General features: G+C 37.9%; 1 protein-coding gene across 2 annotated transcripts in view; it reads right to left on the reverse strand.

The window, feature by feature from the left end:
• The window catches only part of WAC (WW domain containing adaptor with coiled-coil), a 51,995-nt gene that overhangs the window by 12,497 nt on the left and 12,062 nt on the right, over positions 1 to 27,436 (reverse strand). For both annotated transcript variants that reach the window (XM_068146034.1, XM_068146035.1), the window contains 7 exons: positions 17,133 to 17,239; positions 16,263 to 16,378; positions 15,710 to 15,822; positions 13,988 to 14,296; positions 4,275 to 4,520; positions 2,261 to 2,383; positions 1,128 to 1,276 (listed from right to left, as the gene is read on the reverse strand). In XM_068146034.1, coding sequence (XP_068002135.1) covers positions 1,128 to 1,276; positions 2,261 to 2,383; positions 4,275 to 4,520; positions 13,988 to 14,296; positions 15,710 to 15,822; positions 16,263 to 16,378; positions 17,133 to 17,239 — 1,163 coding nt within the window. The remainder of the gene's footprint in view (positions 1 to 1,127; positions 1,277 to 2,260; positions 2,384 to 4,274; positions 4,521 to 13,987; positions 14,297 to 15,709; positions 15,823 to 16,262; positions 16,379 to 17,132; positions 17,240 to 27,436) is intronic.

The following is a 27,436-nucleotide window of genomic DNA, read 5'->3' on the forward strand; positions in this document are numbered from 1 at the left end:
AAACGCTGTAAACAGATAACCACCTGTTTTGGTTTGTGTTTGGCTGGATTTTGTTTGTTTGTTTAATTTACCTAAAAGGCTCTGCAGCTCTACCTATCACCACAAAATTATCCTGAATGTAAAAATATTACTTTCCACCAGAGGGTGCAACTCAATAGCTCTGACTTCAGAGGCCCTTAATTACAAAACCCTCCCTCATGATAAGTCCTTTAACAGAGTATCTCTTCCCACCTTTGCTCTGTAATAGGAATCACAAGTCTCTAAGGAAAAAGGAAAAATCCTCAAGGGGAATTTCATCTTGAGTGCCTCTAATTACACCTCCTTTCCCCACCTGTATGCAGCAAAACAGTCTCTGATCTGCTGGGCAAAGGAAGTAAGTGAAAACACAAACTCACTCAGCTTCAATATTTATACCTCAGTATTGCCACTTGTAGGATGTGGAATACTGAGCTCAGATTGTGCAACAGGCATCTTTCTCTCCCCTGAAGAGTGATCCACTAAGAGGGATCACATCAGAAAATAAAAAGCAAAAAAGACAACTTCATTTTGTACTTTTTGTTGTCTACTTCATCCCCAGGAATAACCTTAGGAGCTTATTTGATAGCTTCTATTAATATGTCCTACTCACTAATCCAGTTATAGAATTCTGAATGAATGGTGGTGAGAAAGGGAAAAGGACATCATGTCACTGACCTTGTAAAACATTTCTAAACAAAATCTGAGGCTGTATCAAGCCCTCTTCCCCAAGAATTTCTCTCCCATCCTAAAAATCTTCTGCTGGCTAAAGTCTACAGAACTGCATCAGCTGTTGCCTTTGGAGTAAGTTTTGTTTTCATTTAAATATGTTAAAATATTGATCTTTTGGTACTATCTCCAGACAGCATTCAAAGTGAGCAGGAGATTTTCTTCAAGGAAACAGAAGTGTATTGGAATTCCCTGACAGAGCTGTACTGCAAAAACACATCCAAAGAGTTGCTTCCAGTTGTTTGTTTCTACTGTGAGAAACAACATCCATATTTTATCATCCTAACTGTATAACTGCTAGCACATGAATATATAGCAGCAATATTTCATATTACCTCTAATGGTTTCTTATTAGGGTATGGCAGAAATCAGGAGCAGCCTACCTTCTGTTGTGATGCCACCGGTGGTGTGGTCATCAAAGGTTTAAGCGGAACGGTGTTAGTCTGCGGCGTGCTGATCCTTGGAGACACATACGATCTGGGTGATGAGGCATCAGATGTTAAAGACATTGGAGACTGATTAGATGGCTGAGCTGTAAAGAAAAAAAAAATAGTATTTGCTTTAATAAAATTATCTTAAATGAGAATTAGATTGTCTTTTGGAGTATGCTGTATTAGCTAATTTACAAATACATTCACATTGAGAGGGTTGGGGGGGTATGAATAAGTAACTATTCAACAACAATTCTAACTAAAGAACTGGATTTCCCCCCAAACACTTCACTTCTAACACTTGAGGGGAGGGGGAAGAGAAACTATTATGCAATGCATTTTTACACATGAAGAGACTAAATTAGTCTCATTTGCCATTCCTGTTTTAGAGTGCTCAACTACATTTAACTCAAAGAATGCATGAATATTTTATCCAGAGACCTATTCACCCATTCCAGGCATCCCCCAACAGGTCCTCTGTCTATGTTTTCATTACTGGTTACAAATTAGCATTAGCATATTACTGCTTACCTACTCAGTAACAAGACTGCATTTATTGTTTTGGTTTCAGTTTCTAGCTTTAGTAAGTTACAAATCAGAATGCATTGAAGATACCTGAAGAGGAATGCCTGGAAGATTAAAAATACTGTTTACAGGAGACTACGTCTTCCCCCACACTAGACAGAATAAACTTTCTTTTAAGAATTTAAGGCCTCCTCCAAGAGCAATAGTTGCACAGTATTACAAGAAGGGGGTTCAACCAAGGAAGAGTTGTGGTTTATGTTGAATACTAAATAACCTCTACAAAAGAGGTTCAGAACAAATTGAGAGTGTCCCACAGATGTTCCACATTACTCATATAGCATTAGTTAACACACAGAAAATCCCAGGAGGTGAGAGAGAGGCACATTTGCTTATTTGTATGTCAGCTTCCCACTCCCCAAGTAAAAATTTCTGTCTTGAAAAGATGCCGTTCAACATTCCCCAGAGCAGACAAGAAACAGCTTCTGCAAGTTTCAGTTGTAACAACCTTTACCAAATGCAACCTAAGGATTTTACATAAGTGAAAAGACGACTCTGAATACCTTGCGTAGACAGTTGTGCAGCTTGAGAAATTAGGGAAGTGATATTGAAAGCAGATGGTCCAGCAGTAAGAATTTTATGGAGTATAGACTGCAGAGAGGCTTGTGTCACAGCTGCTGTTAGAACTGAAAACAAACATTCTGTTTTACTGACAATTCTAGACAACTTTGAACTGTTCAAATGGGCTAAATACATTTAAGCCACATTTTCTTCCCTGATTTTGTTCCTTTATCCACCAACAGACCAAAGAGCCACCTGAGACTTGAATTCAATTACAGAACGCCTGGCATGTCTAACCAAGCCCTTTAGTTCAAAGTCTAATCTTTGAAACATACACTAAAAAAAATTCTTTTAGAAAATAACTTCACACTTTTCAGCTTGACCTCATAGATCAATAATAATTCTTGTAAACATCAAAAGAACATTTGTTCAGTTTGCAGTCTGTTACTCTTGTAAAAAGAATGTAAGGGTTTTTAAACCATAGTAAGTTTTTAAAGGCAAAAACCCCAGTATCACTTTTAACTCACTGAAAAAAAAGAAAGGGGGAACACTTCCTGTTTAAGGAAGAAGAAAAGCTCTTCCACATTGAAAATCCAGACATTGCATTTCTTCTTCTCAAACAAAACAAACAAACAAAACCCCACACCAAACATCAAAACCAACTGTTTTAAAACTGCTGTACAGAGGGAGAGCGTTTTACAGCATGAGGTGATGAGACTCAGCTTCTAAACTTATCTTTTCACAAAGGTTTACAGGACCTGTGGGACCCTTCCTGACCATACACTACCCAAGCATAAGTCTGAAAAAACTGACTGACAATCACAATGATTTCACCATGTGCACAGTAAAGGCTGTGTAAGGTAAAAGTCACTGCCCACAGGGACCAAGCAGCCAGGCCCTCATGCCATCAGAACAATACTTAACACATTGTTTAGAAGTAGACACAGCTCTTACTCAAGACACAGCAAGAGAAGTTGACTAGGTACTTACATGGGCAGCTTTCAAATAAAACACTGTTAAAATCTGGATTGGATCTTTCATTTTTAACACAATCACTCATGATAATTGTACTACTGTAGTCCAGTCTAGCACACCACAGTGTTCAAAGCTTCTCCCTGCACAGAAGAAACAGTAACCTACTCCCCCTATCAGTATTGAATGAAGTTGTAGCATCTGGTGCTAAGTCAACTGACAGCTTTTCCCTAGAAATAACTGTACTGTACAGTTTTGACTTTCAGAGTTTGCACTTTTAAGAACTTAAAGATAATGAACTCTGGGCACTATATATAAATGTGTGCTTCCTACTTGAATTGATGAACTGTGCACAAGAAGCTAAAAGAAACAACAAAAAGTCCCACACCGCTTTCTTCAGCGGAAACCTGTCACGTGGAGACACTACACTGGATAAAATTACATTCAAAATGTGTCAGCTTTACTTGCTCTTTCAGTAAAAGGTACTATAGCTACATTCTAAATTTTATCCTGATAAAACCAGGCCAATGTGACAAAAAAAGGTACTGGATACAGTGATTATATCTACAAAATGCAGCTTGCTAGCAGAATGGTTGCTGCCCTCTCTTCATTCAGAGACACTAACACATTCTGTTAGAGAAAAAAAAAAACTTGGTAGGCAGCAAGATTTAAGAATCCCTAGAAGTTTCAGTATTTGCAAACACATATTATTAGAGCAGCAGCACACACTACAGACAACAAAGAACACTGCACAACACAAAAGAACAAAAAGCTCTAACGAAATTTTGTGCAACTGATGAGTGCTGATACAGCGATGAAGTCCTCAGTCTCAATTAGACTGCTCACATACATCAGCATTTATTATCTGAACAACCTTAAATGGTACTTGGCTAATTCAAAAAGGCTTAGCAGAAAAACAACCTCCACTTTATCTAGGGATTCATGTATTCACTTTTCATACAAATTAAGGCTTGCATTTACCACAGTTTAGTATCCACACTGATGTGTGTTAAAGACATTACATCAACTTCAGAGAACCCTTACCTTCATTGATTTTGGATATATCTACGCTAGAATTATTAAGCTGCAAGGTGGCTTGCAGGGCAGGCAGCAGCTGTCGAAGGAGATTTGGGTCCTGAAGTAATGGAGGAATTGGTGACTGTGGGACAGGTGAAACAGGAACTGTAGGAGCAGATGAAGCGGGCGCGGAAGTTGGATTCAGTCCAGAAGCAGAAGATGTAGAAGGAGTTGTGCAAGAATGGGATACAGACTTGTCCACCGATGCAGACTCTGAACAGAAGACAGACAGCAACTTTCATTTTCTCCAATATAACCTGACAACTTCTACCTAGTACAACATTCTTATTAAATTCAGAAAAATCAAATGCTTAACTATTGTTCTAAGAAAAAACCCCCAAGCATGGCTATACTAAAACTTGAAGATATTAAATATGTAGTGTAATTTACACTGTTGAACCTAATATTTACTGGGAACACACAAATTTTTCCATTTCAAGATATTGGACTGAAAGTTGACTGTATTACAAACAGGAGCTTCCCTCCCCCCACCCCCAAATTTATAGGACAAAAATGGGCCAAAAATTACTTAGTGATTTTTTTTTCTTTTACTATGCATATAATCATATTCTGCATTTTAACTCATGATTCCAATCTTTGAAAAATATTGTATGAAAAAACCCTCTTAATAGCCCAAGGACCTTACACATAGACTAATAGCTCAAATTGGAGGGCAGGATGTAAGCCATGTTTCGTTTATTCAGAGACAAGACTACAAGAAGCTATAAAATAAACAAGTCTATCATACACAATCCAGTTACATTGCTCAGGATTCACAGTCAGGACAATAAGCTGTACTAGAAATGTAAAGCAGGAGCTGTTAACATCCCTGTAGAAGAGTGGAAAAACATCCAAAAAAATGTATCTGTCCATAATTAATTTCAAACTTGTCAGCAACTCCTGAAGCATCAAGACCTGTATCTTTATTATTAGTCTCACTTTAGCAAATATTGACACTTATCATCCACTGAAATGATTAGCACATAAATTCAATAATACTGCATGGCAATTTATTCTAATTAATTGGAATTATTTAATTAATTTAAAATTCAACTTCAAGTTAATATCTCCTTCCTTCCAGTACTGTGAGAACTTCCTGCACTGGAAGGATTTCCACTTGTAACAGGCATACCTCAGTCACCTTCCTGCACTGGAAGGATTTCCACTTACTATAGGCATACCTCAGTCACTTCAAATACCTTTTCTTTGAGAAGCCTGGACCACTGTATTTCAATTTCAGCTTTCCCTCCTCTCATCCCCATTAAACCCATCAGAGATGTCTGTTCCCAAATTCAGTCAAGACTAATGCCTCCTATATAGCACCAAACAGGTTGGAGGAAGAGTGGGAAGACGAGTATGGATCAAAGATCTCATCCAGGACGCTTGCCCATAACAAGACATGGGTTTTAAATCCACCTCAAACTGGGCAGAGAATGTCAGTGTGGACATCTCACATTACAGGCATAAATCCAAACAAAAGCTAAAATAACTGCTTAGGAAAATCTTTTATTCTAAAGATGCATTTGCTGGTTGTTTTGTTGGTTGGTTGGTGGTTTGGGTTTGGTTTTTTTTTCCTTTGGAGAGATGGCCAAAATAAGAAGAGGCTGACTTCTAGTCAAAAAGAAAAATGAAAAGGTCTTGGTTTGGATCCCTACACAAGCATGAAATATTATGAAGTTTCTAAAAGTCCTTTTTTTTTCTTGACACCCTTAATTAGAACTTTTGAGACCAACTTGCAGAAGTACTCTAAAATGATAACAATTCAATGAATATCAATACATGAATCAAATAAAATTAGAAATCACAGTGAAAAGAAAGGGGACTTCTGCTTCCATGTAGCTATAGTAGAAACAGCTCGTAACAAGTCACAAATACTCCAAAATAACCCTTTTCAGGCCAAGCACCTGAGAAATCTAAACCAGGAAAAAAACCAACCCTGTAGAATCCAAACTTGACAGCTTGAAAGTATTCAGCTGCCAGGGCACACAGACATATTTTGATATTTCAGACAAACTTCTGACAAAGAGACAGCCATATCTAGTTCCAAGTTCCTCAGCAGAAGTGGTTGGCTTGCAAAGGGTTTGTAAAGGGACTTGGTGATTTTGCCAGGGGCTTTTTTTAAGAAGAATTACAAAGGGACAAAAACTGTTACAGACACTGAAGGCCAAAAAAAAAAAAAGCAGTTACAACATACTGAAAACAACAGGTTTCAGTAACATATGACTAGGACAGCTGGTTAGGTATTAGCCCCCCTTCAAACAGTAAGTCATTAGTAAATGCTTTTGTTTAGAAGTATTACACACAAAATCTCACTGTGATGTTCAAGGTAAACTTAACTGAGAGAAGTGCAATTGAAAATATATCAAGCAAACAAAACTTTTACCATACCAAACAAAAACATGTAAAGCTCCAAACTTGGATCTGTCATAGTCCACACTAGGACCACATACACTAGCAGACAAAAAGCAAGTGAATGAAGCATAAGGGGACATTAGTACTTACACCTGCAAGTCTCCTACCCTTCAGTTTTGAGTCTTACCAAAACAACAAAACACACTAATTTGAAAACAAACAGAACACAACAACCTAAGCAACTACCAGCACTAATTTCAGAACACAATGTAATGTAGTTAGGCTTGTCTTCACAGTTCAATTAAGCAAAGTAGCAACTCACTGTAGTATCATTAATTCACATAAGCAATACTTGAGTTTCAAACTACATCACCATACCAAAAACCTGGGAAGTATTTTTCACCCATGCTACCATTTTGAACACAAAATAAACTCAAACTGACAATGCAGTGTAGAGAAATCTTAAGACCAGTTCTGGGTATGAACTAATTCCTTGAATAAAAGGACTCAGAATGTGTCATACAAAACCACTGAATTCCAAGAGGCCTGTAACCTGTAAAAGTACTTTGTTTCAGGTGAGCTTTTTTGCTATAAAAATGCAAACTGAATTACATCAAAGCAACAAAGTACATGTTAAAATATACCTGTGAAAGAGTTTTTGTACAATCACCTGAATTAAACACCTAAATACAGCGGTGTGAAAACACAGCGTTGTCTAATGCTTACATTCCAGTCTTCTGAGATGGATCACATTACAAACTCAACATCTAATGAAAGAATACACCTCTGTATTCTGTGTTATACACCTCTGTGTTACTGAACATCGAAGAATGCACTACAAGGAATGCTCAGAACATGACTGCATTTTACAAAACAAACAATCTAAGTACTTCATAGTGAAATAAAAGGTAGTAACTTGCTCCTGTCAAAAAAGTTGTAAAAAGGTAGTTGTAGGAATACAAGTCTTTTTGGCTTGTAGTAAGTAGGCTGAAAGGCTGTTTTCTTCCTTTCATTGGGACACATCTTTGTGATGAAAACAAACATGCTAAAAAAAGACTACAGATTAGTTCTGTATTATCCTAACTTTCATTACCTTAAACTTACTTTATAGCTTTCAAGTTGGACCCCTAATTTCACAGAAATCAATTCAAGAAATACAGCTGATAGAACAAATCCTCTAAATATTTACATGTGCACTTTTGCATAATTAAAAAGGTTTAAAGTTGGTTTAATTTATGATGCTGTACAGAACTTGCAAGTTCCATCTTTAAAGTTAACACAACTAGTCAAAACTCCTCAAGGTGAAAAGTTTGTTTCCTCAGGTATCACTCATGGGTGTGTGCATTTCCCCTGCATTTCCACAAGAAAAAGAAATTTCTCACTCCATCCTTTTTTTCCTTAAGCCTCCTTTGCTGATGTGCTCTGAGTGACTCTTCTATTGCGTATTTAATCAGGAAGTGAAGTTTACTTTTCAACTTTTAAACACCATTTCAATTTTTTGCCCGAACATTTTCTACTGGAGTTTCTTCTTAATGCACAGAATTATGCACTCCTGTATCTCTGAAACACATTTCAAGCCTCAACTGTCATGAAACAGTCAAAATGAATACAAGCACACTGAGAAAAGTTAAATATCTTTACAAATCTAAGCTGACACACTGGTCTGTACACCTGTGTCAACCTAAGTTCATGTTCATTAACAAGCTAATTACAGTATTACTGCACAATAAGGGTTTTGATTAAACAGCTGTCATTCACAAACCTAATCTGAACCATTAATACATTATCCTCCCTACTCTAGTCATGAGATCTGTGGTGACAGGTTGGACTCGATCTTTGAGGTCTCTTCCAACCTTAGGAATACTGAATAACCTACAACTATCATTTTACAAGCAGAAAATGAAAATTTGGTTTGTGTCTTATACAGTGCTGCAAGGCCTGCAAGAATCTCAGACTATGACTGAAGTTGCCTGCTACTGGGCCAGCCAACTCTGCCGCCTCTTCATTGTCAACCCCAATTTCCATACAAATGTTATGTAAATGACTCTCCATATAAAATTTCAGCTAGTGGCATGAAAGTCCCCATGAAAACTTTTCAAATAAACTATATATAAAGAAAATTAAACCTAAACCCAGACCACAGCTCACTGTGACCTTCTGAACTGGAGGTGTTCAAGAGGAGATTGGACGTGGCACTTGGTGCCATGGTCTAGTCATGAGGTCTGTGGCTACAGGTTGGACTCGATGATCCTCGAGGTCTCTTCCAACCTTGGCCATACTGTGATACTGTGTGATACTGTGAAAGCCTGGCTCATTAAAATTTGCACTTTGGCTCTTTGCCTGAACAAATAAGATTTTAAAAAATTACTTTTAATATTTAAAGATATATGAATTTGCATCAATTTTCCCTGTGATTTCAACTTGTGGAACTTTTTTTCACTGAAACAGAACCAAACAGAATGGTTAGGAAAAAGCTTTCTATTCATAACTTACTCTGCTGGAGTTGTGACTTGTGATCACATCTTTTGGACAAAAAGGAGGAAAGTCCCAGTTATCAGGCAGTATGTCTATGACAAGAACCTGGTTGCAGGTTTCACAAAGAGTTATCTGAAGTAAACTGAAGGCTATTGCTTGCTCCAGAAACATCACGTCAAGTCATGATGGAAGAATTACATTGTGTATTTCTTAGCAATATGGATTTTTTCACAAGGCCAAGTCATCCTTTCAGAAAAACACACCACCACAGATTATTTTCAGCAGAAATGTTCTTCAGTTAGAACCCAGATAAAAGAAGGCAAACAACAGACTTCCCACAGCTTCAGGCAATCTATTAATAGGATGAATTTTGCTGTTACCAATCTTTGCTCCTCCTGATACAAGCTTTTGCTCCTAACCATACTGCTGAATCCATCACTGAATCTCATTCTGAAAGGCAATTCTCAGCCTAGAATGTTATAGTTAAGTTATTCAGACTAGGTTAAATGCACTGAAGTGAAAAAGTATTTTGACTGTTCAGCTACTGTTTCAATGAAGAGCTCCTGACACCAACACTCCAGCACCTCTGTTGAACCTCAGTCACCCTCTTAAGTCCTGTTCCTAGTACTTGCTTAGTCCCTTTCTCACCCACAGTGTGCAGACTTACCCAGTGTCTGTTCATGTGAGAGATGTGAGTAGGAAAACAAAAGAAAACCAAAAAGAAATTCTTACTTTGTCCAAGAACTTTCTTCACAATGCTTCTGATAACTACCATAGCAGGTGTACTCTCTACACAATGAGTACCTTTAAAATACTGCTATATAGAACTTGCTCTTTCTCTGATACATTTGTGGACAGTTGATTTATGTTAATAAAGACTTCTTTAATGGCATGGAAATTACCCACTACTGTTGACTGGATAATTCCAGTGTGACCCCTTTAATTTTTCATGTCATTTAAAACAAAACTAAAGCATTCAAAGCCCTTCTGATTCAACACTTTAATTGCACCCAATCACTCCGTTGTGAGCTTGAGCTGCATCTTTGCTAGCAAAAGTCACGCACGTGTGCTCTGTGGGAGGGAAACTGCATTACAACATTTGCAGAAATTCAATGCCTTATTGCTCCATAAACTTCTCCTCTGCTATACTGATTAAACAACTACCACCCAGAACAGCTAACTGAACTGCTGCTTAATCATCACAACACATTCATCTGTATTAGAAGTACCTTGAGTGTATAGTCTATCAGCTAAGTTCTCTGAGCAGTGACAGTCACATTTGCCTTTTCACACAGTTCAGTTCTGATCTACTAAGGACCTTAAGCCACAACAAAATATATTGGTATTTAAAAACAATGCACTTGTCCAAAGAAACTATGGCAACAAAAGTAACTGGGTCCTCAGATACACTCAAATAATCTAAAATACAAAAGAATTCCCTACTTGTCTTATTTGTATTACTCCACTCTTAAAACAGTGTTTGTGTTTTACCTCTGCTGCTGAAGTGTCACAGCAACACTCAACAAACAAGAACTGGAAGTCTCACAAGTGTCATTGTTTCTAACCACAGTATGAATTGAGTAACATACTTAAAACTGCAGAACTCAGCCAAAGAAGATGCAATGATACCAGGAGCAATGTTAGTAACCGACTGCCAAAGACTAGCAAGTGTTACAAGTAAGCAGGAAAACCACAGGGGTAAGAAAAGGATGAGGAAGCCCACCTACCACTGACCAACTATTTTTGACTTGTCAGCACCAGGGTCACAACCCACCCAGCCCTGCACTGGCCAGCTTGCTGATTTTTGTCATAAGCATTTCAGGGTGTTGCTGTACTAGAAACAGAAGCACTGCCTGGGTGTACTTTGAGGAAAGGTGTGAGAAGAAGTATCCTACAGACAGACACACTGTTAAAATATGGACAATATAACATTTCATTCGGTAACTGAATTAGAAATAGGAATAGGAAATGTGATGTGCCCTACAGATAAAGCAGCCAAAAAGTAGGAAAAGCAACCCCACACTTTACCTGCATAAAGCACTCACAGTGAGCACAAACAGAAGCAGCAGATTCTGACTGGAACTTTCAAACCAAAGGGTAGAGGTCAAATAGTTCCCCAGGAACTCTCCACTACTGCCAGCCATTGAGGGCAGAGGACTACTGCTAACAGCTGAGCTATAGTTCAGCCAGGGATTTTATTCAATCTCCTTGTGGGACTACAACATACCCCTGCAGCAAAAGAGATTGAGCTGAAAAGAGTGTTGTTGTGTTTTGTGTTCTTTTGTTGTTGTTTTCTTTTTCAGAACTATTACTGCATTAAAAAATACACACTAAGAACAGATTAAAACAGTGGTACATATATGCTGGCATAAGGATGCCAGCAACACATTGACAAGAAGCAAGAACACATTTAAGCAAGGAGTGCTGCACAAACTATTCAGTCATTTGGACCAAGCTATTTTTATAAGCCAAAAATGCAGCTTTACCTCTTTTTAGAAAGAGTGAGGCTTGGCACAGCTAGCAAACAGAAAAAGATCAAAGGCTGTTTGCTTTACTGGTGTAAAAATAAACCCCTCAAACTGTTTTCCAATTTTACAAAGATACTTTTAGAATGTTGCTTAAACTGTATGTCTCAGGAATTTTACCCCCCTTCATTTTGTTTAACAGCTACAAAAAACTTTTACAAACTGCATCTCTATAGTATTACAGGTTCACAGTCACCTCTGAGAAAATGAGTAACAGAAGCAAACTATTAAAACCATCCCAATGTACAGCACTGCTTCCTCCCTTCTTTTACATTTAATTCCATAAAGTGTCCACAATGAAGATAGACTATTGAATGCACTCTTTGAATGACCTTTTATCATAACAGAAGCTGCACTGAACTTTTCTGTTTCTGCAGGAAGAGAACTATTTAAGCAGTATGTGAACACTCAACATTTTCTAAAGTATATTAAGCCTAACATTATCTGTAATTCCTCAGCTACTTACTAACTTTTTGTAATCCACCCTGTCTGAAGCTCAGGAAGCACTGCATTTGCTCACAATGAATTGCCATGAAACACAACAAGGCAGGAAGAGTATTACATGGAATCTATTCATTTAACCCCTATTAAAAAAAATACATAGAAATACAGAAATGAAGTGATTATTTAATATGGAACAATACATGGCTACACAATTCTGAAGTAAGATTTATAGTGGCATGAACACCCCATGCAATCATTTTCACTATTCACACCCAATAGTATGTTCTCAAATGTATTTAAGAAATACTAGAACTCCCTGCCAATGCTTGCAGCAGTTGTTACAATGGGAAATTCCTTTAACTGCAGTTAAGATTCAGTTGCTCAGTTTAAATGGAAGCAACTGAAAAAGCAATGCAGTAAAAAGGGGAAAGAATATAATCCATTTTTATATCTGATCACACACTGAAAGGGAATCAAGTACATGCCAGAACTCAGCAATAATCATAACAGTTTTCTTTAAGTATATTTTAAAGATAGAGAGGATACTCTAAACAAGAGAACACTTGACATGGATGTTTTGCACTGTTGTGTTTAAAAGTGCACCAAACTGTAATCTAAACACAGAAACTAACTATAGTATCCAGAACCATGCATAAAACAGCACATCTTACTTCTTGCTTTACTATGTTGAGCAGAAAAAGGCCTGCTGAAAAATCAGCATTCACGTAAGAGGTCGTGTAAAAACTGCAGAAAGTCTCAAGAAAAGGACACAAACTTTCTTTACATGCATCACTTTCTTACATTGCTGTTATTTGCCAATGTATGGCATTGCCTGGCTATTTTGGATGGCTGTGTGCACTCATCTCTGCATAAAAGCTGCTGGAATTCTTTAATAAAGAAAACTGGAAGGCAGGAAAGCAAGTGCAGCATATAAGACCCACGTTAGACCTGAGGTTTTTTTTCAGCCTTCTCAGCAGTGCACTCTTCCTTTTGTAACTGGACAGACTTGCAAATATAAACAGGGGAACAATACATCTTTCAAAAAGAACTCAGTGTCATACTAATTGTGCAGCATTTTTTAAATGGACATGTTCATAAAAAATTACCTTTTCCCCCCTCCCAAGTCCCCCAGGTAATTTTTCTATACAATATTACTCTCCAAGGACTCAACTATACCAAAGTATCACACTATCACTAACGACACATATATCCATTCTCACAATCTTCTTGAGCTCTTTTTCCCCTAATAATGAGGTGAATCCAGTTAAAATAGACTTCTGAAGGGTCACAAACAATGCACAGTAAAGTTCTGATCTCCACTAAATGTTTCTGGTATGTACTGTACAGAAATACAAACTTTAAGCAGCTTTAAAACTGTGGAACACAAAACAGGCCAAAACAGAAGAAGAGCTGCTACACACACATAGGAAACTGTCACTTTCTGTAAGAATTGCACTTGTGTTTATTGCAAAGTTTGACACTGGCATTCCAGATAGTAACAACAGTTCATAAAACATAATGGTCCAAAATGACTTTCAAATGGTGTAACTACATCTATGTTAAGAACTCAAATAATGACAAAGATACAAAAGAACACAAGGGAGGGCAAAAATCAAAAGTATGTCCTACTAAAATCTGTCTTTCAAATTATCATTTGAAATTCTAATGTGCAGAGTAAGCTAGTAAACAGTAAATATTGCAACATCCATTTGAGATATAGCAAACATGGTATAATGGGAAATAAAACACATCCAAACAGTAATTAGGTTCTAAGGCACACACAACAGGAAAAGTATCTTCAAATTCTGGAACTAACATACTTTGAACAAGGAACACAAAGGCAGTGCATCACCTTAAACATAGAAGGAAATTCATCAGACATACCTTTTCTCTCTGTTTTCTGTGCAGGGATGGAAGGTGTGGATGTAGGCAGTTTTGATAAAGTAGATGCTCCATTAGCATCAAAGGATTTCTTTGGCTGGTGATCAGATTGTAGAGAAAATGGACTAGGAGGAACAGTGCTTGGGGTAGCAGTTGGATGAACCACTGGTTTGATGGGATGCTGTACTGGAGTAGAACTACTGTGAGTCTCTGCTCTTGGCAGTCTGTAGTCTCTGTCATTGTGCCTGCTTGTTTGAGATAAAATATTCTGTGGGAGCATACTACTGGTGTCACTGGAATGCTTGTCTTCCACTTTTTTCAGGAATCCCCAAGTAACGTTGCAATAAGGAAAAAAAGATTAAATTAGAAATTGGTCTAAAATTGCAGTGACTTTGATTAATACAGCTGCATATCAACAACTAGAGCTGACTGAACTTCTTATGATTAAAAAAAGCCTCAAGCAGATCTGCATCAAAAACGTAGAACTTAATTTTACTCACTGATAAATGCATTCTCTCTGACCTCTGCTTGATTTAGCGTTCCGGCTAAGCACTGTTTTGATGAAAGGCTGCTTTATAACAAGTGTTACAGTGAAGTTGAATTTTTGAAGCCTCCTAAATAAAATCTAAATAAAAATCTATTACTTCCTTCTTATGTTTAGCATGAAGAGATAATTTGTGCCACTTCGCTTTTGTTCATTGAACATCCTGAACATTGCGTATGATTTAATAGTTTCAAATTCTAGCCTTCAAAGAATTCCACTTCAAGTCACTGCAGAACTATAACAAAGAATTTACTTTCAACTGAATTAATTCAAGAAGACCATATAACAAATGGGTGACTAATCTGCATTCGTCATACAAGCATGGAATGGGAACATATCAAGCAAACAGAGTGATTCTTTCTATTGATTTCTAATATTTTCATCCATCACAAAACAAGTAGTGACTGCAATGTGCATTTGTGCTCTCTTTTTGCAGCACGCAGCATGGTTTAGGATCTGCAGTATGTTTCAGCTCACACAGAAAACCAGTCAAGTCCCAAGCAAGGATGGGGGAAGAAAAATAATAATAAAAAAAAAAATCACTATTTCAGATTCTACTTTGAAACCTGAGAACTGTGCTACAAATTTGCCCAAAGCACAACAGAAGGAAATTCACAGTATGACCATCTCCCCTACAAATTGGGCAAAGATTAAAGCTAGGTATCGGGGGGGGAAAGTTACAACTAACAGAAACTCACAGTCTGAGAATGGTTTGGCCAAGAGTATTTGCATGGTGAAAATATGATCCCGTAACATGCAACAGCCTCTGGCAACCCTGATATCATAATCCACTACATTGGCTTATATTCAGCTGTTTTAGAGTAGACTTCTGCATCTCTATTTTTAAGATCAGAACATGACATTGACAGGTCTCAATGACCATGACAGTCCCACTATAAAATGTGTAAACTGGTTCAGTGAATGCCTATAATTAAATTAAGCAGTAAAAGCTGCAAAAAGGAGTACCACCATGAAAAGCATTAAGCAAGTGTTGTACTAGTAAAAGCTCAAAGTCATTTTAAGAAACAACATTTATGAGAGCTGTCCATACTATCTGCTTTGGCCCTGTTACATAAAAAGCTGAGAAAAACAGCTTAAGAAAAGACTTTACATTTTTGTGAAGTTAAGAAAACAGCAATGCAAACAAGGCAAGAAGACATTACTGTAAAAAAACCACATACTTCCACTGGCAAACCCACTGGCAGCTGTCGCCTGCATCACCTCTCTTCTGTAATCCCTATCTTTTGGAAAACTGTTAACTGACATTTTGCTTGCTTCTTTTTGTCTCTGCTCTCTGAAGAAAAGAAAACACAAGTTGAGTAAGAATTTACATCATCTAATAACGTAACACCTACTAATGGATGAAGTTACATGAGATGAATTATACTCTTAAGAGCTTGCTGCTACAGACAGGGCAGGTAAAGCCCAGCCACTGCTTCCTTAACAACAGTGCTTACCAAAGCCCCCAACAGATCAACGCAGCTCATAAACTGCAAATAAAATCCTCCAAAAACCGACCCAAAATACATTCCACCAAAATCCATACAACAAACCACCTATGCTTCTCTCTCCCGCTCTGGATCATCAATGCATAAATCAGGTGCCAGAGGTCATGGTAACGGTAGGAACACTTGGCACAATCTTTCATAACATTAATTAGATAAGCTCAACTGCTCTTACATGAGCTTAAGAATATTTGCTCTTTACACAGTGAAAACAGACACACACATATACCTTTCCAGCCACTCTTTTGGTTTTTCCCATTGTGAAACTTCTGTTCTGCAGTTGTAGTAGTACTTTTTGCCTGAAGAGCTGATGTGTTCAGACCAATCATCTGCAGAATCATAAGCCTTTAAAACACAAACAGCATTGGACAAAAGATTACCTGGGAGTTTTAATAAAACACATTTAAAAGCTTCCACTGTATTTAAAACTACATGGTATCCTCCTATGCACCCCTATCAATGCATTCCACTTACACTATTTCTAAATGCCTGTTTCATTTTGATAGTGACCACTACCCTCCCCCCATTGCATTCTGCCAGAGTTTTCTGTTGTACTCCTATCAATCCTGAAAGAAAATTTAACAGTTAATGTTTAGTGGGATACAGAAATATCGATATTGGTAACCTTAGTTCTCTGCAGCTCAAAACTCTCTCAAAAATTATCTTTTCAAACCTTTTCTATACTTCAGAAATTTATCTATTCTGTGTTCAGTGCAATACATAGCAAACAGGACCCTAACTAGTAAAAATTTGGATAGCAAGGTGACAAACATTCACAGTGTAATGCATCTTAAGTAAAATCATGCTGTCTTCTCTAGGTTTAGCAAAGTTCATAGAAAGTATTTTTCTGTAAGTCTACTTCATCTAAACAATCTAGTAGTTCAAAATTCGAGACACACCTCGAATCTCTTAATGATAATAAATTAGAACAGTTTTACAACATATAACAACTGCAGATTGGGTTTACAGATTGTTTATAAACTCAAAACTGATGCTGGAATACTTCAGGAAGCAGGTAAAGTCCATGCTGCCTGTTTTAGACAAAATTATGCAAACAGTATGCCAGAGCCAGGTGACAGCACCAAACATAAATACTCACTGCATCAGAAGTTTTGCTTGGATTATTGCTGGGATTAGAAGAATGTGAATTTGAACTATGAAGAGCACTGTGGTTATGTGAATTTTCTTGTGGAGAGTAACTGGTCCCTAAAGGAAAAAAACAAACAAAGACTGTTTACCATATATGTTTTCAAAGAAAGGAAGCTACTGCACCTGAACAGTTTTAACTACAATTGAACAAAGCCATCTACTAAACCTTTTGCAATCTTAAATTTCTTGCTTTTAAGGCCTCCCATTCCTTACAAATTTCTAAGTAAGTAAAATGTCTTCCAGTATTCTTCATATGATACCCTCTTCCTAAGTTTCAAACGTTCCCATAAATTGCACCAAACTAAGAAAAATAAATATCAGTTTCCTACATATTTCAGGAGAAACCCCAGGTATTTCCAAATGCAACACTCTCCTTGCCTTTATTTTTCCCTCTGGCTACTGGAAAGTTTCTAAATACCCAAGCAGGGACACCACTTTAGGTACCATCAGCTTCATCTACTGTATAACCACCTAAACATGAAGTCTAAGTGCTTTGCACATGGACTGTATCTTAACTGGGAACTACAATAAAGAACAGTGCACTGACAATGGAGCTATAGTAGGAGTGAAGGGAACCATTCAAACAGGTCTGGGGTTTTAAGTCTTCTGAAGCCACACACAGAGAAGATGATTAAGTGATTTACCATGGTGCAAAATGAGAGCGATTATAATGCAAATTCTATTTTCTGAGCCTTCTGACTACATAAACATTGACAAAAATCACTATTTCAAACTTATTCCTCCCCATCTTTAATCCTGCAAGTCAGAACAACCATCCACCACAAAGGCAGAGGTACAACATTTGTTTAGTGCCCTACAAAGGTTAAAAGCTGATTTGCACACAGGAGTTACTGCAGCCTCAGCCATCAGTAGCTCTGAACTTTTCCCTTCCCCATTCTCCTTAAAGATCGGGGAGTGGGGGAAAGAGCTAAAGTCTTCTCACATACAGCTGTCCAGAAGCATAACAATTATTTTTACACCAACAAGTATCTTGCATGCTCAGAGAGAGGGGGGATGACTTACTATGGGGGGAAACTTGAGCTTCTCAAGCAATAATCACGTCACATGCTTGTGATGCATATGAATAACGATATAATTGAGCTTCTAGTGAATTATGTTACTTTACATCCTATGTACCTTGGAGAATCCCAGAATTTAGACTCTAATAAACATTTATAAAACCAGGCACATTTCATTCCCCTAAATGTATGCAAGAAGTAGAATTACAAGACACTGCTGCTCAGTCACACTACCAGTCTTATTTTTTTCAACATTGATTGAGACAGTTTAATATTTTTATATTAATCATTCTGTTAATTGTCTTTTACTACACCCTTCCAAAACTCTATTGAGATCAAAATCATTTCAATTTCTTCATGTATTTCGGTAGGTTGCTTAATTCAGACACTAGTTTATTTGTACTATAAGCTACAATGTACCAGATGGCTTGTTTGAACAGTTTGATATTAGTCACTCCAAAACTTCAGAAAACACTGATGTAGTTCATTTACTGTAAACCCTCACCATGAATGCAGCAACACTACACTTTGTTCAGTGTATTCAAGCTGTAGCTGGCAAGCTTTAAATCTGTACTGGCCTAAACACACCACTGCAGTGACTCTAACCCAACACGTATTTTCCAAACATGAGTAACAGCCAGCATACGTATTAAATCAATAAAATACTTTAAAGTCAGTTCTGTCCAACCATGAGCGAATTCCTCAAACGCATTGAGCAGACTTTCAGCCCCCACACGGTCTAACAGCTCGTGAGAATTCCCCCACCATTTCACACTGTTGCTGACGCCCTGGTTCCCAGCGCCAGTGCTGAGTCACAAAGCAGCTCGGAGAGTATCGAGCGGCTGCAGCCGTCACACCCACCTACAGCGGGCTCCGATAGCAGGACTGTGCCAAGGCCCGGCGCCTCTCCATGTCCTAGTATCATAGTATCAGTCAGGGTTGGAAGGGACCACAAGGATCAGCTAGTTCCAACCCCCCTGCCATGGGCAGGGACACCCCACACTAGATCAGCCTGGCCAGAGCCTCGTCCAGCCTGGGCTTAAACACCTCCAGGGACGGGGCCTCGACCACCTCCCTGGACAATTCATGCCAGGGTTTCACCATTCTCATGGTGAAGAACCTCCTCCTCACATCCAGCCTGAATCTCCCCACCTCAGGCTGTCGAGCATAAGTCCTCCTAGCATAGCTCCCAGGCTGCACACCCCTGAGCTTGCCCTGAATCGGGGATCCTGCCCTACTCGACCTGGCCTCAGCTGCATAAAAACTGATGATTGCTGCTCCAGCAATACCAGTTGCCTCGGGTTGCCAGGACAGGCTGCACAGGCTTTTACAGGGGTCAACCATGAACACATACTCAGTACTGTCTAGGACAATTACAGTTCTGCGACTCCTAGCTGCATGCCTGACAAAGGAGATGATGAGAACAGGATCACTAAGGTTAGTCTTTATCTGAGAAACAGGCCTGAGGAGGAAAACAGCACACCACTGTCCCTTACAGCACTTGTCACCCTTTCGCAGTTAAACCCTCCTTGTTAGTCCCACTTTCTTCAAGAAAGTGAGATGAAAAGACTTAGTTTTAAAATACTGATTAGCATATGTTAAGATTTAGCAATTGCAAATATACATCTTTGATGTACTACAGGGAAATTCACACTGTGCTATAAATCCCCCAATCCAGTTAGAGAACTCCCTGTGGAGTTCACCGTCACTGTGACTTTCCTCAGCTTAATGATTTTTTTTTTTTTGGAAGCAGTTAAATCTGGAAAGAGCTATTCCTAGCTGGAAGATGCCCAAGAAGGGCATCAGCACTACAGTTACATAAAGCTGTAGTGGTGTACCTGTGTGAGCAAGCCTTCGCTAACACTGCTTCTAGTGATGGTCACAGGAGAGGTCAGAGGCAGGGTTAAACTATCCTAACTACCTTCAGGTTTTTAAAATAATAAGAAAAAAAATCTTCCTTAGGCATGAAAATCACCAGAAAGCACAAAAAGCATGGTTCTGGGAACCATTTCAAAAACCAGGCTGTGACTTAATGCCTACTACAAATTTGAGAGTCTGCCATGCCAAGACTCACTTTAGCAACACCTTTTAAAGTAGTTTCCAGATCCAAATAGCTGAATCCAAGACAGTTTGAACTGCAGCAAGGCTTCAGCACCATGCTGAATTTGTAAAACAGATACAGCATAGGGTGAAAAAGTAATAGTTCACTCTTCAATATAGTCAATTTTCTCTAGTAATTATCACATTAACACCACTTAACTCTGTAAAATCAAGAAAAGTTGAACTTTTGAGTTGGCCAAGGGTACTAATTTCTCTCTCTTCTCCCCTGTTGTCTTTCAAGAACAAGTTCACACACCTCCACTCACACCCAAGATTTTGGTTAAGCACAAGCAGTAAAACTACAATAGCTGTAGTAGTACTACACAATACTCAATTTTATACAGTCCAACAGAGCATTTATGTTTGCTTTTCAAATACTTTGTTAATATTCTAACTCTAAATGTCAACATCTGACATGTATTTCAACTGACAGCTTTGTTACTTCAGTGCAAATCTTTGTCAAGAACATTTCCTGAAGTTCTGCACAGGGGAAGAAAAAGAAGTGGCACAATAGGAACAGCATCCAATGTCTGAGCAGCAACTGAACAGCCTATCATGCATATTTTTATTTGCCACATGTAAAAGTAGTAAGATGACACACAATTTTTTCCTCCCTGTATTTTTACGTGGCCTGGTGCGTTGAAATCAAGTATGACTGCCTTTCATAGGCAGCCAAAAGCACAAACATTTCCAGTTTCTCTAGCAGAGCAATGGCCTCAGAGAATATACCAACTGTGCAGTAACATTTTCCAGAAACTCATAAGATAGTAAGTTGAATACACAGCGTTCTGCCAAAAGAATGAAAATGTAGCCTGATCATCGTACTGCCCAACTGCCCAGTTACAAATTCACTCCAAAATAAATGTTTTCCACCAGACAACAAGTAGTTCCACGATCAAAAGATATTACAAAGCCTCATTTCCTCCCTTGCCCTCTTCTACCACATCTCCTACCCAAGGCAGCCAAGTCTGTGCTGTTTTGTAATGTCTCATTCACAAGATAATCATTCCAATAGAAAGAAATCCTCATTTTTTCCCTCACAGTTTAAAAGCATGCAAGATTTCATGGAAATTTGTACAAGATGTTAATAAAAACAGATTCAAGACTCATAAATCCATGGAGTGATAGACAAAGGACCAATAATAGATGAAAATGATCCTGCAAGTAGACACTTTTCTTTCATAATAGACTTTTTCAACTAAAATGGTAATTAGGAAATGACACCTCAAGAAGGAAAAGCCAGGAGCAGTAAACCAATGGAAGTTAAAGATCTATATTAATTTACTAATGAAATACTCAAAGAACACTAAGACATTAACAATTATTATAATGAAAAAGATTAGCTTCATATTTTATCTTACACATTGCATAATGTAAGAGTAGTTTGCTATTTTGCTGTTGTCTGCTTACATTTTTAGTTTTGATTAAATCAGTCCAATCTATTTCAGAAACTGAATTTAATTTTAGGGCAAACATACAAAGTGATCTAGAAAGGAAACCAGTTATCTGTCCATCAAAAAGGAAAGCAAAAGGCAGTAATAAAATGGTACAAATTAAATTCACACTTCTGAGTTCTCATATAACAATTCAGTGATATACTACTCTACCAGCCAACACGAAGACTGTTTTCCTAGGGTTGTGCTTCTGTCTAAACAGATTTAACAACTTTAGGTTCTACTCACTGGTAGAATAGATACCAACTTACTTTTGTCCAACTATCCCTTTTGAGCTCGGTCCTTTCCTTGTTACTTCCATAACAAAATAAACCTCTGATATGAGCAGGTTAGAAACCCAAATGTTACTAACTTGAAGCCACGGTTTACTTGGTCATGAGGTGCTGGGTGATAGGTTGGACTTGATGATCTCTGAGGTCTTTTCCAACCTTGTTGATTTTTATGATTCTTTGATAAAGTAGGTATTTTTAAACAAATTGAAATCTATACATTCAGTTTACGTGAAATTAAAAACTATAGGTGGCTGACAAATTCTTCAGATTTACATTTGCTATTTCCTCCCTTTGGGTAAGGGTGACCTAATAAGAAAATGCTAACAACATTCTCAACACTGCTTAACGTCTCTAAGGCACCTACTTTCTTTGAGATCAATCAAAAAAGTGGCTTAAGCAACTTTACCAATGGAAAATATGAAAACATACCATGAACTTCAGCAACACAGAGTCATGCTCCTAATCCTCTAGATCATGACCCCAGATCTCAATGTGTTAAATAAAAACCAAACTTCCTTCTACAGCAGTTGTGAAGACAGGCAGTTTTGAAGTATTTTTAATCTTGCAACAATTATTAACAAATTTGTATTAAGTGGTGTGTGTGACATCCCTCTAAAAAGAAGCTACATGTAGTTGAGAATAAAGCCAAACTATGTCTTCATTCTTCACTGTAGCTTAGAAAACATTTACATTTCTAGTGCAGTGTAAGAAAATGCACAAGAGGGGTTCCCCTGTCTTCAAATATAAGCTTCAAACAGAAAGGGGATTTTAAGTTATGACACTCAAAATAAGAAGTGTTAAATTTCTGCTGCAATCCTCACCATGAACTGGTGACATTATCTTAACGTCAGCATGGATCAGCACAGCATAGAGGCAATAGATTTAATTTCCCCCTTCCAAACCATCCTCAACAGCACATCATGAAACCCAAGTGAACAGCCCTCCCATGAACACACTGCAAGACAGTACTGAAGATTCAAGTCTGGTACTGGAAGTCTAACAGCACCACCGTGATGCACTATCCTTCCTCAGGCAACAACCTCCCCACAATCCTCATCGATTCAGAGTAAGCAGAAGATTCTCTGCTACCAGTTCAGGCCTCAAATTGCTCTAATACCTCCTCAAAGATAACAACTCCACTACATAAATATGGCAAGAAAGGCGTGAACAGGACTTCAGGTTATGCCAAATAGAGTATATTAAGTTTTTTAAAGTGGGTCATAAGTAAAAACTAACTTTCTGGCTAAGCATTGGATAATAAGCAGTTACCACAAAGACAGAGAAAACTTTTGCTTTAATAGAGAACAGTGATGTAAATAAAAGTATATTCAGTCACAATTTCAAATTCTCCTTCAAGGAATTTCCCTAAGAACATAAACACATTGGAAGAAACACGTTTAACTATATCTCAGTGATGCAAGATGGAAATTACTTAAGTATAGAGACCTTGTAAAAACTGGGCTTTCTCATATTGTAGGACTAGAAGTAGCAGCCATCCTATTTAAGAATTATACCAGATAAACTGGTCATTGCTGACAGAAGTGTGAACAAAGCCAGGGGTTGTGCAAAACAATTTCTGCTTACAAAGGGAAAAAAAGAAAACCAAACCAACACAACAGTAGCCGGAATACAGCTCAGAGACGCCTCCTCCATTTCCTCCATAACAACAAATTAGCACTCCTACTCAGAGGCTCCAAACAATTAAGGAAGGTATGACAACTTAATCTCCCTAACAAAATCCCCTGAGAAGAAAAGAAATAAAAAATAAAATATGAGGCCATACTGTTTAGCAGCTCTCAATTTTCTTTTAATATTTTGGGGATAGTTTCTTGGGGACAAAGAACTTCAAGCAGAAGGTTCTGTGAACACAATATATACTTACAAATCAACTTGCAGAAAAGTTTCCATTACTCACTTTAAAAATCAGGGAGATGAAGCAGCTTTTCCTGAACATTAATAGTGCCATGCAGTGACAAATGCTTGCCAGCTTAATCCCAACTTAAAAGTTTCCTTCAACTGAGTGTGCACCATTCAGAATCAGCAATTCTACAAGTACATGCTGTTGTGGAAAGATTTCAAAAAGAGCCTGTAATACAAACTCCTCCAGAAGCCCTCAAAAAGATTAGTCACAGACGGAGCAATCACACTTACAGCTTTAATAAAGACTGTGGCAGAACCAATGCCTAATCATACACACAAAAAAAGCAAGAACAGAAACAGTACTGAATTTCTCCCCTTAAACATGTCTTGAAAATACTGTGACATTCTCTCAAATCTGTATCTCAAGGTATGTCAAATCTGACTACCCTCCACAGGCATGCAGAATTTTCTCATTTCCCCCCCTATTTTTAGGCTTAACACAAGAATCTCCTTCGTACTCCAGTTACTTAATAACCATCTCTGACAAGAACCAAACTCCACTTCAACACAAGATCATTGCTCAAGAACTACTAATATTTGACAGTTGAACTTTGCTTCTCTAAGACTACAGCAATGTCCACAAAATTTTTAGTAACATCACAAATGAGCAAGTTACCTTGAAAGCATTCAGTATCAGAAGCATCAATTGCTCAATAAACTTACATAGAATTGTCTTGGTTGGGGAAAAAGGAAATGAATGTATATATATACACACACAATCATCAAGTCCAACTACCAACCCAACATAACCATGGCCATTAAACCTTGTCCCCAAGTGCCATGTCAACACATTTCTTGAATACCTCCAGGGATGGCAACTCTACCGCCTCCCTCGGCAGCCTGTTCCAATGCCTGACCACTCTTGCAGGAAAGAAATGTTTCCTACCATCCAACCCAAACCTCCCCTGGCACAATTTCAGGCCATTTTCTCTCATCCTATCACCTGATACTAGAGAGAAGAGACCAACCCCAACACACCACAACCTCTTTTCAGGAAGCTGTAGAGAGCAATGAAGTCTTCCCTCAGGCTCCTCTTCTTCAGACTAAACAACTTGATGTGGCTCAGTTGCTCCTCACAGGACCTGTTCTCCAGATTTGCTTCCCTTCTCTGGACACACTCCAGCACCTCAATATCCTTCTCATAGTGAGGGGCCCAAACCTGAACACAGTATTGAAGATGCAGCCTCACCAGTGCCAAGTACAGGGACACAATCACTTTCCCACTCCTGCTGGTGTGCTGATCCATGCCAGGAAGCCATTGCATCCTAAGCACACTGCAGGCTCATGCTCAGGTGGCTGTCAACTAACACCCCAGATAACTTGTGAAATGAGTAGGCTTAAACAAATCATGCTGTACTGTGTATACACTTATTACACTTACTACAAGTATTAAGACTTTCTTATGCTTACTTTATCTTCAACTGGGAATCATTTTTGACATGATGCTAACAACACTCCAAAAACCACAAGTCAAATCAACTTCTGCCACATATTAGCTCTTCATTAACAAAAAAAAATAATAATAATAAAAGGAATGCTGCTCAGGGCATGGGGTATGGGGTGGGAAGCAGGGATCCACCTAAGAATTTATATAGTGTTGTGGTTTTAATAGAATGGATTCACAGCCTTAGTTTCAGGCTGGATGTTTAGTACAGCTTAGTAAAGCTATTGTGCAATGGGGTTTTCAAATATCTAAAGCACAGCAGGTGACAAGACAATTATTCCCATGAAGTAATTCTTAAATATGCATCTAAAATTTAACTAGCCTCTCCAGGCTTTCCTTAGTAAAGGAAAATACACCTCTCTACAAAAGCCAAGGTTATGTTTACAAGTGGAAAAACTATTTAATAATTGTCTGGTTGCTTAAATGGTCTAATTTATTTTCTCTAGTTCAGTAAACACACTCAAAATTACTACAGAGAGATTGCAGTCATTAGTATCACTGTTTTGCCAGTAAAAGAGGTGAACTTTACACTACTTAAGAGGACCACTTTATTTCTCCTATTAAATCAAGTACAAATAGTATTGTTTCAAAAGAAGTGAGCGTTTTGAAAATTGAGTTTGTGGTAACCTTTCAGTGACAGGTGTTTGAATGAACAAACTATTCAAAATACTTAACCAGAGGAGAGCTGAACTGCTGTTGATGTTATTCAAGGGGGACACCTGACATGAACACACCACCATCACTGAGTGAAATACACACAGTAGGAAAAAAAATAAATAGGTAAAGCATACAACCTAATTTGTACAGAAGAGTTTATACACAAGTGTGCCTTTGGTTTTGTTTTTATTTTTTATTAAGGCATCTAATTAGAAAGTATTCTTTGGGTTTTTTCCCACACTTTAGAAGCCAACAGGCATGCTTGAAATACACTAAATGAGATGAGCGGGACAGATCATAACTTCCTTTCCTCACCTTTGTTACCAACAGACAGGAGTAATTTCTGCTCTATTACTCTGACAAATTCATTACCATATTTAGCTCAGAAAGAACTGAGGAAAACTGTTGCTTTAGAGGAAATCTAGGAAACGAAGGGAGAGGAACTAATCTGTGTAACTAGGATGGCGCTGTAAATATTGCTTCTTAAAAGTATTTTCAGAAAGCCCCACATGCCTAAATAGAGCAGATTTCTATGATAATATAGTGAAATACACAATGCTTCTCTTAAAAAAAAAAAAAGCATAGAAAAAGTAATCTTACTAGGGATACTGAAATTCCTACAGCCACAGATGTAACAGGCTTGAAAAAAGGGATGAGAGAATTTTTGGAAAGTTTAACTATGCTGACATCTTTTCCATATGAAAGCCCCAATCCTGGCAATTTAACACAACACTGAGTGTGAACCTAGTAAAATCTCCTATCAACATTCCCATTACCATGGCATTTTTCAAATTATGTTTTGTTTTAGCAGAAAGCCTGATCTTCAGATTCCTGGAAGAAACAGATTAAAGAGCGCTGCTGTCAAAACTAAAAAGCACTGCAACCTTCTCATATCTTTAGGTACATTTACAGAATAAATTTGAAGCTCTCAGTTCACTAAAACAGGTCAGAAATTACTCCACTTTTTACTAAAAATATATTATTTATATGTATATATATGGAGTACTATCAGTTGTGAATTACACTCTTCAAGGAAAATTAGCAAGTAGTAGGAAATTCAAGATCAGTTTGGGGATTTGATTAAAAAACACACGTACAAAGATGACACAGTTAACTACATTCTCTTCCTCTTAATTGAGCACAGTGATTCACTATTAATTTCTCTTGCAGGACCCACTAGATGGGAATTTCTATTAGCTGAGCTCTATGCACATGTAAAAGGAGACGTGCCGCCAAGCTCTAGACATGAACACTGCAGCATCTGGGCTTTAATCACCTGCCCATAGGTACATAAACTCTCTAAAAGTAAAAAAAGGGTAAGAAAGAGTTGCATTTTAGCATGCACTGGATCCACAAACCTCCCCAAACAACTACAAGAAACAAACAAA

Source organism: Melanerpes formicivorus, unplaced genomic scaffold (genome assembly GCF_026170545.1).
Source record: "Melanerpes formicivorus ecotype bairdi unplaced genomic scaffold, bMelFor1.0.p_v2 SCAF_13, whole genome shotgun sequence".
Lineage (NCBI taxonomy): Eukaryota > Metazoa > Chordata > Aves > Piciformes > Picidae > Melanerpes > Melanerpes formicivorus.